The following is a 16343-nucleotide window of genomic DNA, read 5'->3' on the forward strand; positions in this document are numbered from 1 at the left end:
CAACGACATCAATATTGTTAAACGTATCGAGATGCAGCGATTGCGTTGGCTAGGACATATCATAAGAATTTGCGATGATGAACCCGCTAAAACGGCTTATAAATACGGACCGCTTGGCGGTGCACGCAGAATTGGCAGGCCAAGTAATAGATGGCCCAAACAAGTGGATGATGAGATGGCGCGGAATTCCAGAGTGCGAAGCAACAAATAGTGAGAAATGGAGACCTTTTCTTAGTTCGGCCTATGGAACAAATGTTCTATAATGGGCCAGCTAAGTAAGTAAGTAGTAAGTTTCACTCAGCGGCCATTGTGTGCCGTCAGTTGCATCTCACATTGCCAAAAACTTTAAAGTGGGAAACAGTCGCGCAATGTGCATACGATTTTGATGCGCATCCGGTTTCATTAGCGCCTATAAAAAAATACGTCAATATACACCTATTTCAAATAGAATATTATAATCGCGTATAAAGGATTCCATTTATGTAAACAATTTTAAAGAAAATCGCGGTTTAGTACGCGGATTTGTCAAAATATTTTTTTGCTGATTTTCCTATTTTCAAGGTATCTATATCCGCGGTTTTAGTGGATGGATTCAACCGCGGAAGGGCTCATTAGATCCGTTGCGTAAAAAAACTAAATTCACGCGGGGTTCGAAGGAAATTGAATGGCACTTGTAAATTTTACACACAAAAAATAGGCTATTTAACAAAATTCACGCATCAAATTTTGGCCTTTAGACTCCAATACTAAGATACTGTAAGGGGCACACTCATGAGATATACATAAAACCGCGAGTTCATATAATGGGATAATATCTTGTTGCGCGTCCGGATTAAATATATCGAAAAATTTTATACTAGTATCATGTTTCCCATGGGGTATTCTGCGATTCTTTCTTTGGGCATAGGTGTACAAAATTTATGGAAAAGCCAGAAATCGGAAGGGACCATAAAAAAAATTGTTGGCTTCAACCCATTTTAGCAATTTTTCTACATTGATCATTTTAAAGAATTTCAATCATACTATATGGAATATGTTAACAGTTCGTGAATTCTGAATAGGTGAAACTCGGATTCATCGATTGTAAAACATTTTTGCTTTTTACCATATACAGGCATGTCACAGAAACGAATTCCCATCGAAAGTGGAATTGATTCCGTATTTAGCTTCTTCAGGAAACGATTTTTTTCGGAATGAAACCACTTTCGGTTTTGCAAGTGGAACTGTATTTTTGGAAACTTGTCACTTAAGAATTATAAAAATATTGTTTTATTTACAAAACAAGTAAAAAAGTATCAGTCAGCTTTGCTGACAGAGATATACCCTCAGCCTATATAAATTGAAACAATTTATTTTCTTTTTAGGGGGTTTTCAAAATTATGGGGATTAGGATTAAAGTTCAAAAGTGTTGCGGAGGAGGTACTTAAAGAAATGGACCAATGGCAGTGGATCTTATTTTTGAAATCATATCTTTTCGATAGATATCGCTTCCACTAATCATTTAATTTTGGACCAGTATGCCAGAAAGCACAGACTTGTCCACGGAAAACATAATATCGCTATAAACAGGACCACAACGAGCAGCATCGGTATACATTTCCAAAGGACCTTCGAACAGACTCTAAACTGCACTTAGACACGAATGTTGAATGTTAAATATTGGGGGGAAGCACCGGTAGTTTGAAACCGGTATTTCCCATCTTCGAACTGAAACTAAGTTTGGACAAAATATGACGAAGGCATTTTACCGTCGCATTTGAAGCAGCGAATGCAAGTTGCTTCAACAAAAATCAAAGTGATCTGAGCGCAGGTCTTAAAGTAAACTTATCCGAAATTTTGTGTGGGAGTTTCCCGAACGAGTGGATAAATATAGTCCATATTCGAACCTCATCTCTATCTGATAGATATATTTGGATGTGTAAACTATGGACGAAATCGGTCACTCCCTTCAAGGGTTATCGTGCGCACAATTCTTCCGAACATTTTTGAACTTTTGGGGGAAGGTATCTGAAGGAGTGGACCGATAAAGCTTATCTTCGAACTCAAACTAAGTTTAGACAAAATATTACGAATCCCATAATTTGGACCAAATCGGCAGATCCGTTCGAGAGTTATCTTGCGCTCATACCACTACACACGGTGTCACAGGATCTTTTTGCAACTTTCAGGCTATTTTCTCAGGATGTTTGGACTTGCCCTTGATAAAACTTATACCGTAGTATGGAGGGTAGTGAATACAAGTGGTTGCAACAAGCATCGAAGCGGTTCGAGAACAGATCCTAAACTGAACGTTTCCGAAAATTTGTATGGGAGGTACCCGAAAGAGTGGAGGCCATATTGGAACCTCATCTAAGTCTGGTATGGGCCAGTGCAAAGTATGTACCAAATCGGTCACTCCCATCAAGAGTTATCGTGTGCACAATTTTTCCGAACATTTTTGAACTTTTGTTTGCACAAAATATTACGAAGGCCATATTTTGGACCGAATCGGCAGAACCGTTCGAGAGTTATCTTGCCCTCCAACCACTACACATGGTGTCATATGGGTTTTTTTGTACCTTTCAAGCTATTTTCCCAGGAAGTATGGACTTTCCCCTGATGAAACTTATACCGTCGTATGGAGGGCAGTCCGTCTGTCTGGCTGGCTGGAACGCACGATAGCTGTCGAACGGATCAACTGATTCTGTCCAAAACTTGGCTTTCGTAATATTTTGTCCAAACTTAGTTTAAGTTCGAAGATGGGTAATATCGGTCCACTCCTTCCGGTACCCACCCCCCCCCCCCCCCCCAAAAGTTCGAAAATGTTCGGAACATTTGTGCGCACGATAACTTTTGAATGAATTAACTGTTTTGGTCTATACTTTGCACATCGTGAAATTTCTACTAAACTTAGATCTGGTTCCTAAATGGACTCAACCGGTCCACTCCTTCGGGTACCTCCCACACAAAATTTCGGATAAGTTCAGATTAGAACAGATTCGAGATCGCTTTGATTTTTGTTGCAACAACTTGTATTCATTGCCCCCCATACGACGATACAAGTTTCATCAGGGGCAAGTCCATACTTCCTGAGAAAATAGCCTAAAAGATGCAAAAAGCCCCTATAACATCGTGTGTACCGGATGGAGCGCAAGATAACTCTCGAACGGATCTGCCGATTCGGTCCAAAATTTGGTCTTCGTAATATTTTGTCCAAACATAGTTTAAATTCAAAGATAAGCCATATCGTTCCACTCCTTCAGGTACCTCCCCCACAAAAGTTTAAAAATGTTCGGAAAATTTGTGCGCACGATAACTCTTGAAGGGAGTGACCATACTTTGCACATCCTAATATATATAGATCAGGTTCGAATATGGACTATATTTGTCTACTCGTTCTGGTACCTCTCACACACAATGTCGGATAAGTTCACTTTAAGACCTGCTCTCGAATCACTTTGATTTTTATTGAAGCGATTTGCATTCGCTACCTCCATTACGACGGTAAAAGTATATATCTGTCGGCAAAGCCGACTGACACTTTTTTACTTGTTGCTTGTTAGAGTTGGGCAATCTCGTTCAATTGAACGATCCGGATCACTGTCCTCGTTCAAAGACGAATGAGTAACATCATAAAAACCAACGTGTGAAGTTAAGTATACGCAGTTTTTTCAAAGAAATTACCGGTGTCCATTGAACGAATTAGTGATCCGGATCTTTCAATTGAACGAGATTGTCCAACTCTATTGCTTGTCTCCTTTCCAATTTTGGAATTAAAATCGCCTAGAATAGTTTTAATGTCATGGGCAGGGCAACGGTCATAAGTTTCCTCTAATTTGAAAGAAATTGTTAATGGTGGTACTATATTTTTTTTTTGGCAAATTAAACCTTAAACCTTATTTAAACCAATGCGATAATCTTCTGTTAGGCCCGGCCGAACTTAACGCCGTCCTTACTTGCCTTGGAGATGGCACGATTGAGATACTATTTTATATCGAAACACGAGAATGTGTTTGAGTTTTAGTGTTGCCTTCCGCGGTTAAATTCTTGTTCTATGAAAATGTTATGAGAAAAATATTTTCCTCATAATGAATTTTATTTGTCATTCGTTTCATTTTTCAATTTTTCATTTTACATTTTCATAGAACAAGAATTGATTGGGCTGCTGAGAAACAAAATGTTAGGTTGAAAAACATTGTTCTAGGAATCTCACCAATTATTCTTCCCAGTACCTAGTAATAACACATTTTTACTATTAAATCAATATTTATTTTGTCACAGTTCGTGAAAAGATTGTACATTAAAAACGGCCATGGCCTATTTTCTGTTATTTATTTTAAATATTTATTGATTACACTCAAAGGTATTTGTTCGAATTGAATGAACATCATGTTTCAATACCTTTCTGTAAAAAGTAATGAACTTCTGTAACGATGCCTGCCTAGGTTAACATAAACAACATTTGGAATGGGCAAAAGAAGTTCACCAAAACAATCAAAAATAGTTAACCAAACGACAATAGCCAAACATACTACTACTACCAATCGCAGGCAGCTAGCTATTGGCCCAAACTATCAATGAGGAAATGAAGTAATTCTTAGGCCAAACACGATTAAGTGAAATTGTGGACAAAATATTGTATAACGGTACAATAATAAAACTCAGTAACTATATTAAGTCAAAGAGCACAAAGAGAATACTGGTCAATGCCAGAGAACACAAGAGAATGAGAGGAAGAGTTAGGGTGTGGGTTTTATACGGTCTAACTGACCAATCAAAGAGCCAAGAAATTCAAAACAAACGACCAGGCCAAAATTGAAAGAAAAGAAAAGTATTTGTGGCTAACTTTGATGAGAAGAAGCATGGTTATATTACGGTGGGAGCCAAAACAACGCCGTGTTAACGGCGTTACTGAGTAGAGGGGCATGTTAAATTGAAATTGAGCAAAATCAAAGACCTTTTAGCAGCTGTTAATTTTATTAATCTACCAACTACAACAAAAGAATGGTCGTATAAAAAGCACTGTAGCCACAATTGACATTTACATATTCAGTTGGTCAGCCGTAGGGTAATTGTACCGTAACTGAAGCGGATTTTCAACATAACATAAATTAGCACTGGAAAGAAGGATTGCAAAGTGGACAAGGATGAATAGATTCATTGTTGTGGTTTTGGCCGTGGCCGTAGCGGCTTCAGGCGCTCAGGCCAATCAAATGCCTCAATCAGCCACTGATTTGGCTGTCGATATGTACCGATCATGCTTGAAGGATTTCAGTACCAGCTGTGTCAAACCCAAGGCCATGCAGTGGTTCAACGAAGTTCTCAACAAAGATGAAATTATGATTACCGATAAATTGTCTGTTGTCCGTACCGGCAGAATTGTTGGCAATCAACAACAACAGCAACGTGCTATGGATCCCCAAGAAAGAATGTTCCAAGAAATTGAAAATTTCTTGACCACTCATTCTTTGCGCATTAAGGCCCCAGAGTTCTTCCAAAGTGCTGAGGCCCGTTCATATGTTCCTGACTTTTTGATGCACAATGCTTTGACCCAGGGTGCTGTTGTGCCATTGACTGAACGTGATGCCGAAGGTAAGTGAAAGTGAATGGAGTGAAAGTTAGAAAATTTGTGTAAATTAATTGATTGATTTTTCTTTTGCCATCAAAGGTCGTGGTATGATCAAAAAGGCTGTTCTTCCATTCTTGCTAGGTCTTAAATTGAAGACCACCGTTTTGGTGCCCATTGCTCTTGCCCTGATTGCCTTGAAAACCTGGAAAGCCATGACATTGGGTCTTTTGTCTTTGGTTCTGTCCGGTGCCTTGGTTGTTTTTAAAATCGCCAAGCCTAAGGTAAGTCAGCGCCAGATTTCTCTTTCTAGCTTTCTTTAATTTAAATGCCAACAATTCTCTTTTGCATTTAAAGATTGTCAACTATGAAGTTGTCCACTATCCCCATCATCATGAACACATTGAACATGTACCCCATCACTATGAACATGTTGAACACATTGTACCCCACCATGTAGAACATATTGTGCCCCATCATTTGGATCACCATTTGGATCATCACTTAGATCATCATTCGATTGAACATCATTTAGAATTGCCCCATCATGTTGAACATGTTGAACACATTGAACATGCTGCCCCCGCCTGGGATCCACATACCTCATGGGCCCGTTCTTCTCAGGAAAATCATGGTGATGCTCAAGATATGGCTTTTGCTGGACAAAAGAAACGTTAAGTTTTGAAACAAAAACTTAGCAAACGTAACGCCCACACCCACAGCACCACCACCATTTTAGATAATGACGATGATGAAACGACCAGACGAAGCCTCATTTCATTGCTATGAAAAAAGTCTTAATTATTTATTTATTTATTTATTTTGTTTAGTTATTAAGTTATGAAATTATGCAAATTTCCAAAGATTTGTTTGTTTAAACACGACACGAGTTCGTGTTGAATGTTGTAGAGCAGTTGTACAAAGTGACACGCATTATTTATTTTTGTAAATATTTATTTATTTTTTATATTCATAAAATGAATTGCAAAAAGAGAAAAATTGAAAAAAACTTGATATAAAATTATAGTTTTCATGAGAATATATAGGAGAACAGAAGTTTCTTTCCCAGGATGTTTGGTATTAAAATGGGTTATATCGATCCACATTATGATATATCCACCCGATTTTCGGTATTTCATCGAAATGGCTGAAATTTTATATTTAATTTGTTTTGGCTGGGGCTACAAAACTTTCACCCTGAAATTTGTCAGTATGGGTCCACGTTTTGAAATAGCCTCAATAGAAAGTTACCTCCCTATTTTCAATATTTTTAAGGCTTCAGCCACATTTTTTCACCGAAATGGCTACACATCTTTCCCAAAAAATTTGTTAGTACTGGTCTAGATTTTGACATAGCCCACATAGAATGATACCTCCCTAATTTCGCTATTTTACAAAACTTTCTCCCAGATATTTGTCGGTCCACGTTGATATATGTAGGCCCCGACTTTTGGTATTTTTCAGGGGTTTAGCCGCATAATCCTATAGGAATGGGTAAAATTCTGAATATAGTCTTCGTTGGAATAACAGTTATTTTAGTCAATAATAGGTAAAATGACATTCATTCATGTAAAGGAAATAATTTGTTGAGGATTTTCATCTCATACTATTTAAAAAAGAACAAGTAAAAAGTCGTTAAGTTTGGCCGGGCCGAACTTTTTATACCCTCCACCATAAAATAGTCTTAATTAAAATGGAATAATTAGGGTCCTTTCACAATTTTAGGTGGAACAATATTTCGACAATGGATAGACTCCTACTGCCTCCCACTATTGCTTAAATTACACTGTGAACACAAATGTTGGGGCAGAGATAATTCCTTTTGGAGATGAAAGCCCTTGGTGTGTGTATATTAAAAACCCCGAAGGACAGATGCGCCGTGAGTCGAAATTCCGCGTTATGGCGTGATGAAGTTTTTGCAAGAGACCCTGTAAGCCTTCATGAATTAGCATTATATCTTTGTTTGTTGTTTTTGTAGAGCACAGTTAACAAAGATACAACGCAAATTCCTGATGACCCACAGGGTCTCTAACAAAAATTTCATCACGCCATAACGCGGAAGTTCGACTCACGGCGGATCTGTCCTTCGGGGTTCATAATATACTCACCAAGGCCTTTCTTCCCCAAGAGGAATTTTCCGTGCCCCAGACTTTCACCTCCATTTTGTTCGACAGTGTTAATCTAATCTAAAAAAATGTGTTCAGCTAGGTGAAAGGTACCACCTACGGGGCTATATCAAAGAGTCAACTTATCTTTAAATTTTAATACCAAACATGGACCTATATTAACGATGTTTCGTTGGAGATGTTTTATGACCACTGAGAACTTCAAATGTCAAATTACAGCTATTTCGGTTAAAAACTGTAGCTAAAATTCTCATAATACCGAATATTGGGAGGTACCGTTATATGGGGGCTATACCAAAACATGGACCCATGTTGACGATGTTTGGTGGATATGTTTCATGACCGCTGAGAACCTCAAATGGAAAATTACAGCTAGTTCGGTTAAATATTGTAACTAAAATGCTCAAAATACCGAATATCGGGAGGTACGGTTATAAGGGGGCCATACCAAAACATGGACTTATGTTGACGATGTTTGGTGGAAATGTTTCATGACCACTGAGAACCTCAAATGTCAAATTGCAGATAGTTCGGTTACAAATTGTGGCTAAAATTCTCAAAATACCGAAAATCGGGAGATACCGTTATATGGGGCTATACCAAAACATGGACCTATGTTAACGATGTTTGGTGGGGATATTTCATGACCACTGAGAACCTCAAATGGCAAATTACAGCTAGTTCGGTTAAAAATTGTAGCTGAAATTCTCAAAATACCGAAAATCGGGAGGTACCGATATATGGGGGCTATACCAAAACGTGGACCTATGTTGACGATGTTTCGTGGAGATGTTTCATGACCACTGAGAACCTCAAATGTCAAATTGCAGATAGTTCGGTTAAAAATTGTGGCTAAAATTCTCAAAATACCGAAAATCGGGATGTGCCGTTATATGGGGACTATACCAAAACATGGACCTATGCCCATATCCTTTGGGATATAAATTTGTTGATCACTAGGAACCCTAAGTGCCAAATTATAGCTAATTCGGTCTGCAAATGTGGCGAAAAACGTCAAAATACCTCAAATCCGGAGGTACCGTTATATGGGGGCTATACCAAAGAGTGGACCGATATAGCCCATCTTCGAACTTGACCTGTCTATGGAAAAAAGACCCTCGGGTGCAAAATTTCAGCACTCTATCTCAATTATTGCGGACGCTAGAGTGATTACAACAGACGGACAGACAGACGGACATGGCTAGATCGTCTTAGAATTTTATCCTGATCAAGAATATATATACTTTATATGGTCGCAAATGATTAGTTCGATGTGTTAAAAACAGAATGACAAACTTTATATACCCTCCATACTATGGTGGAGGGTATAAAAATAAAGTGGTTTGATCTTTTTTAATACTTAAATAGAATAAGTGTTATTTTAGTCATTAATTGGCAAAAGTTTATTCATTCTTGCTACAGGAAATAATTTTTGAGGAAAAAAGGTCAAAAAGTCATAAGCCTACTATACATACAGTAAGCGTCAAAATAAGCTTTACACCTCTCAACAATTTTTTAATTGCATTATTGCACCGGTGTATGCACATTATACATATAAAATATTAATGTAACTTTTTTAAGTATTTAGCGGTGAATTAAAATCGAGAAGATATAAGGCCCTTTTAAAGTTTCCATTATGGATTAAATGAAGATTACCACAATAACTCAAAATTTGGAGGGTCAAAATAAAGTTAACAATTTTGGAAAACATAAAATATTTTTTTTTTGAAACTAAAGGCATATTTTTTATTTCGTCCCTCTTTTCGTTATAATCAAGCCTGTAAACATTAAATCAAGGGGTATTTTGGCGTAATCCGTTGATATTTCCCCCATTGGACAGGTTTTTAGGCAAAGAGTCGATTTCTGTACTTTTAATAACGCAAAATTTTTAATTTGATTTGAAGAAAGAACATGTCAAATCATGGCGATATGCAATTTGTTTTCAAAATTATTCAAAATTCGCGGTATAATTCGAAGTCAAAATCAAAATTTGGAAGGCAAACTAAAAAATATTAAAAATGATTGAATATTAGAGCAGAATTTAAACGCAATTTGTTAGAGTTTGGTAATAAAAAAATACATAGATATGATATTCAGTGGAATTGTGGCGGTGTGTAAGATATAATTTTCTTCAAAATTTTTGTTACCACGAAAAAAATCCTTATATAGGATACAACTTAAAATTGTTATACCCTCAGAATTTATGCTAACGAGAGTATATACACTTTCATACGGGCAAAATGGGCCTCATCGAAATTAGTTTCAGACAATTTGGAGTTGATTGAGCAATGTCCGTCCGTCTGTCTGTCTGTCTGGCTGGTGCGCACGATAACTCCCGAACGGATCAATCGATTCGGTTCAAAATTTGGATTTCGTAATATTTTGCCCAAACTAAGTTTATGTTCGAAGATGGGTCATATCGTCCACTCCTTCCGGTACCTCCCCCACAAATGTTCAAAAATGTTCGGAAAATTTGTGCGCACGATAACTCTTGAAAGGAAAAAACCGATTTGGCCCACACTTTGTAAATCGTGAAAGTTCTACCAGACATAGATGAAGTTTAAATATGGACTCAATCGGTCCACTCCTTCGGGTACCTCCCACACAAAATTTCGGAAAAGTTCAGTTTAGGACCTGCTCTCGAATCGCTTTGAATTTCGTAACAACTTGTATTCGCTGTCCCCCATACGACGGTACAAGTTTCATAAGGGGCAAGTCCATACTTCCTGAGGAAATAGCCTAAAAGGTGCAAAAAAACCCTTATGACACAGTTTGTAGTGGTTGGAGCGCAAGATAAATCTCGAACGGATCGACCAATTCGGTCCAAAATTTGGCCTTCGTAATATTTTATCCAAACATAGTTTAAGTTCGAAGATAAACCATGTCGGTCCACTCCTTCAGGTACCTCCCTCACAAAAATTCAAAAATCATCGGAAAAAATATGCGCACGATAACTCTTGAAGGGAGTGGATAGACCTATGTTGAATATTTCTAGTGGATTGTGATCAGTGGGAACTTCAAATGTCATTAACAGCTAGTTCGGAGGTACCGCTGTATGTGGGCTATACGAAAATATGATCTTAAATGAACCATTTTTGTTGCAGAATTTTTGTTGGCTCTTAAATTTCAAATTACAGAAAGTTCGGTCAACAAATAAAGCTAAGGTACGGTAAATCGGGAGGTTTCTTTTGGGGCTATACCAAAACATGGACCTACGCTCGGTTAAGAATTTTAAGCAAAATCCTTAAAGTACCGAAAATCGGGAGGTACCGTTATATAGTTGACCACTACAACCTTCAAATGTCAAATTACAGCTAGTTCGGTTAAAAATTGAAACTAAAATTGCCAAATTACTGAAAATCGGGAGGTACCGTTATATGAAGGCTATATCCAAACATGGACCTATGTTGACAATTTTTGATGGAGAGGTTTTATGAACACTAAGAACTTCAAATGTCAAATTACTGCTAGTTCGGTTTAAAAATGTAACTAAAAACGTAAAAATACCGTAAATCGGGGCGTACCGTTATATGGGGGCTATACTAAAACATGGACCTATGTCCACTAGTTTTGTTATATAAGTTTATTGACACATAAGAACCCTAAATGTCAAATTATAGCTAAATCGGTCTGAAAATGTAGCTAAAAACGTGAAAATACCGTACATCGGACGGTACCGTTATATGGGGTCTATACCTAAACGTGGACAGATATAGCCCATCATCGAACTTGACCTGCCTGCAAACAAAAGACGCATTTTCCCAAAATTTCAGCGTCCTATCTCCATTTTTGTGGATGCTAGAGTGATTACCACAGACGGACGGACGGACGGAAGGGACATGTACAGATCGACTCAGAATTTTACCCTGATCAAGAATATTAATACTTTATAGGGACGCAAATGAGTATTTCAATGCGTTACAAACGGAAAAACAAACTTAATATACCCTCCATACTATGGTGGAGGGTATAAAAAACTTAATTTTTCTTATTTGTACACCAACTGCTATTGCTAAGAACGAAAACGTCAATGAAATAAATAAGAATCTAATGCCAAGATAGGAAAAAAATATCGAGGTACGAAAAATATGAGATGTCCGGATTATAGAGTCTACAAAGTAAAAAATTCTAGTGTCCGGATTACCGCGTTGTCCGGATTAACGAGTGTCCGGATTATCGAGACTATACTGTATATAGATGTATGGTTTTCCTTAAAGTTTTAGTTACTTTCCACTCATATGCAAGAATCACCACCAGTACCAAATTGAAGCCAAGTATCTGTAGATTTCAAAATTGTTCAGGGTTTTAGCGGAAATTTGTGGTTTTGACAGGTTTGGCCAAAAGTTAACTCGGTTTTAGGCGCAGAATTTATATTTTTTTGGAATGTATATAAGAGTTGGGTTACTTTTTCTTATATGTATGTTCACTAAAATGTTTGTTTCTGCTTGTAATCATTTTATGGATCCTATTAGCGATTTCATTTATTATGGTAACTTGGAACCGCTCTGAAAGCTCGTATTGGAAAATATTTTGGGGTTTTTACTTTAATAAAAAAAAAGGTTTGGCTTTTTGGAACATCCCAATGTTGCACCACTCCGAAACGTGAATCTATATTAAACAATTCAAGGCAGGTTCTCTACACTAAGAACCAAATATACTATTACAATACACATATACTATTACATACTATACAAATACACTATTACAGGCAATTCGACAGAAAAAATGTGATTCAATTTGTAGGGAACCGAGAAATGGTTGGTAACGTTTTATGGAGGATGCGGCCAATAGTGGACAGATATCACATTTCTTTATAAGGTTCTAAACTCTGAGTTCACTATTAAATCCTATTCGGTTTGCATATTTGGTTATCATCTGCCAATACCTTAAATCGAGATTTATATTATTATATAGGGAGTATACCAAACCATCATTATACAAATTTTGTCGAAAATAAGAAGTCTTGGTACCGACTTACAGCCAATTCGGTTGAACAATGTGTTGTTAATAGTAAAATATGAAAATTCGGAATGGTTCGTTATATGGGGACCACGCGAAAGCTCTGACCTAGGACTGCAATATTTTTGTTAGAGTATTTTTACGTCACTAGGACCTATTGATAAAAATTTCAGTTCGATATATTATCTAGAAGCAGGGACGTACGCAGGATTTCATTTCGGGGGGGGCACAACTTGACCAAAAATCATGAAAAATTCAAATGTTGTGTAGCGTTACGTAAAGCTATTTTAAGGGGTTATGGCCACTTATAAGCATGAGAAAAGCCATTTTCATGCATTTTTTATAAAAAAATCTATTAAACCTTAAGTTACCTTCTATTTTTTTTTTTTTTTTTTTTTTTGAAGAATCTTACATTCAAATGCCCGCTTATAAAGCACTGTTTTTACTAAAGCAGTTTGCGGTATCCACTGTAGTTTGAAAAAGAATAAACCGATCAGCATATATTTTTGTGGGATCATTACGAACCTAATAATCTTGTCCATTATCGAAAAGGAATTAAAAAATCAATTTTTAAAGATTTTGAACAGTTAAAATCAAAATTTCGATTTTAACAAAAACAACACACTGTACAAAATTGATATTTTTCTGACTCCGTCAGCAGTTTTTTTTAAAGACTCTCTCGGTTAAGGACATGATTTATGTGTACAATAGTCCCACAAAAACATATAAAGTGCCACTTCGAGGAAAATACGTTTTTACTTTCTATGCTACATAAAAAACACAATAAATTTTCCCTTCGAAAGTTTATATCTCGGTAAATTTTTGTCCGATGGACTGGAAATTTTGGCACATATTCTATTCTATATTCTATTCTATATTTTATATGAAATAATGGTACAAAGTATATAAATTCAATAGAAAGAATTCATAATATTTAGTCCAAATTTACATTAGGCGAGTTTACTTGCGGCAAGTCTCAGTTTGTAGGAGAGACACGTAAGGGGTATGGAAGTGGAAAAAAATTGCTCGTACCGGCAATTTTCAGGCAATTCCTTTTATATTTTTAGTTTTTGACATTATTTTCATTGTTTTGAAAACAAAACTTGCAGAAACAGAATTGCCTGTGTAAACGCAAGAGGCAAGTTTAAAAGAGAACGAGAAAAATTGCCGCAAGAAAAATCGTTGAATGTAAATTGGGACTAAGGATACAATTTTAAATATTTACAGAGTAGGATATTTTGAATTGAAAATAGACAATATGGGGCCACGTTCGGTAATGTCGTCATGTAAAATTTATTGAAGTATATTGAAGTTTTTAATCATACAGGCCCACGTTATGGTTTATCGCAGAATTTTACAACAACAAAGAATTGCCGTTGTCTTTGCTATAGCAAGATTTTCACTATTTCGATGATCTTAGCCTAACGACGGCTGTGTTTGTCGTTGATATGTTTCCAAATGAAAACATTAAGAAAAATGAAAAATGCGAAATGTATACAAATTATGGAATTTTTAGATATATTATAAAATTTATGTTTTTTTCATTTCTCCAAATATTTTATTTTGGCCCTTATCTACAAATTTACTACAAAGGTCAGAAGAAGATTCGCATTGATTTCAGAGATATAGCCCCGAGTTGTTTAAAAAGTCGATATTTAAGAATGTTTAGATGGGGCCATAAAATCCAAGCTGTATCTGACTCAACAAAACGGAACTAGGGCTTTTGTACTTTGGGTCTGTACTTTCAAAAACTCTTCGCTTCAAATTATTTGCACAAGATTACCTTAAAAATGTTGCACAGTGTTATTTACCGAAAGAGATAGATTCTGATACCAGGATTATTTTTACTTTTAATATTATGTTACAAAAGAAGCGTTATAATTTGTTGTCTTAATTGTACGGTTAGAAGTTTTTGGACTCGATGACAAACACTTTGATGGACTTAGTTCTATATAGTTTTGACAAATAACAATCGATCCTTATTGAACCCACATAATTATTCATTCTCGATAGTTACCGCGCCCATACGCTTATTAGTTGGCCACCGTAGTATTTGGAGCTTTGTCAGGAAGCATAAACTTGTCCACGAAAAGTAGGATATCGCTGTAAACAAGACTACAAAATGTCCAAAGAATCATCGAACAGTCTTTAAACTGCAGTTATGATAGACTTGTATAAGAGACCTGAAGATGTTGTCCAAACATATTCTCTTGGACCTTGATGTACTTTTGGAAGTAATCTTGCGAACCATATTAGGTTCGATTTTAGACCGAATCGGTTAGTCCCTTCGACCATTTTAGTGAACATTTTTGAACTTTTATGGCGGAGATACCGATATGACTTAAATTTAATTTAGACAAAACTTTACGAGATCCATAACTTGGACCGAGAGTTATCATGAGTTCCAAACTGCCAGACAAACAGAGATACAGACGGACGGACGGTGGTAAGTACTTCCATCTTGGCTGAAACGAATATCGTCCAAACATATATGAAGTCTTAAATCTTTATTTTAATGAAATCTATACAATCCTAGTGTATATAATCTCGTAATCTAAAGTCTGAGGTTACAATTATACTTCGGTAATGATAAGTAAAAATCAAGTGACGCACAAAAATTCATTTGTCTTCATTATTTTCTCATACTGTTTAGCAGCAAATTTGTCTAAAACAGAATAACAAAATGTTGGCGATGACAGTAAAACAAATTTCTAATTGGCTTTCAATATGTAGTCCACGAAGGACCGACCCTTCATACATTATTCAATAGATTTTTTTTATATATTTCCATTCCCATAATACTGAAATCGTTATTTTTGTTATAACCGGATGAGTTTTAAGCCTCGAGAGCTCTATACAGTTCGAATAAATAAGAGACATGGGGTATATTCATTAAGGAATTACACGGTGCGCCTTCACTAATTTAGATGAAAGGTGCTTACACTTGGGAAGTTTTTGCAGATTGTGAATCTACAATGCTCATAGATGAGAAATATCAAGAAACAAAAAAAAATTGCCGGAGGGATTTTCAAATAAATCGCGATTTAAGTTCACATTTTTAGGGGTTCTTTAGGTTTTCACGATTTTACTTGGAAACTGCGAGTCATATGTAAATGGGCCTAAGAAAAATGTTGTAGCTGTGAAAATTCTCCACAAGGTTGACCTTTATGATATTTTCGTAGGTTTTACCGTTTTTGAGATATAGAAGTTCAAATTGAGACAATGCACATACTGTATCGTCTCCTTATAAAACAACTAGCTGACCCGGTCCGCGTTGCTGGCCCGTTGTTTGGGTTCTCCGTGTAAACTATAGTTATCTATCCAGTATTGATACACCCATAATTAGGCATCCCTCTAGAAAGTTCATAATATAAATCAGTGTTTTGACATAAATTCCATATAATGGTATCCCCCAAATTTAAGATATAAAATCTCTTTTATTATACCCTTCACCATAAATCGACGGTTTAAAGCACTTTGTGACCCACATATAATGGTCGATGCACGTCAATTAACATTGCTATATATTGGATTGTTGGTCTCGGGATCGTAATTATTACTGCAAAGAATTGTTGGTATAGGTCCACGTTTTGATATAGCTCCCATAGAACGGTACCGGCTGATTTTCGCTATTTTTGAGGATTTAACATCATTATCACACCGAAATGGCTGAAATCTGGTTTTAATGTATTTTAAAGAGGAGAGCATAAATA

At 36.4% G+C, this 16343-nt stretch overlaps 1 protein-coding gene across 1 annotated transcript; it reads left to right on the top strand.

The window, feature by feature from the left end:
* The first annotated feature begins 5022 nt into the window (after positions 1 to 5022).
* On the top strand, positions 5023 to 6554 carry Osi18 (DUF1676 domain-containing protein Osi18). The gene is made up of 3 exons (XM_073964179.1): positions 5023 to 5571; positions 5648 to 5829; positions 5903 to 6554. Exons 1-3 carry the CDS (start codon positions 5127 to 5129, stop codon positions 6221 to 6223), a joined length of 948 nt encoding a protein of 315 aa, XP_073820280.1. The 5' UTR covers positions 5023 to 5126; the 3' UTR covers positions 6224 to 6554.
* The last annotated feature ends 9789 nt before the right edge of the window (positions 6555 to 16343 follow it).

The sequence above is a fragment of the Musca autumnalis genome, unplaced genomic scaffold (genome assembly GCF_047663935.1).
Source record: "Musca autumnalis isolate F117 unplaced genomic scaffold, ASM4766393v1 scaffold_1, whole genome shotgun sequence".
Taxonomy (NCBI): domain Eukaryota; kingdom Metazoa; phylum Arthropoda; class Insecta; order Diptera; family Muscidae; genus Musca; species Musca autumnalis.

Bases quoted from the DNA above. Each gene is read 5' to 3' on its own strand.
- Osi18 (XM_073964179.1), top strand. From the start codon at position 5,127: ATGAATAGATTCATTGTTGTGGTTTTGGCCGTGGCCGTAGCGGCTTCA. The intron at 5,572-5,647 runs GTAAGTGAAAGT...TTGCCATCAAAG, and splicing joins GACTGAACGTGATGCCGAAG to GTCGTGGTATGATCAAAAAG. The intron at 5,830-5,902 runs GTAAGTCAGCGC...TTGCATTTAAAG, and splicing joins TTAAAATCGCCAAGCCTAAG to ATTGTCAACTATGAAGTTGT.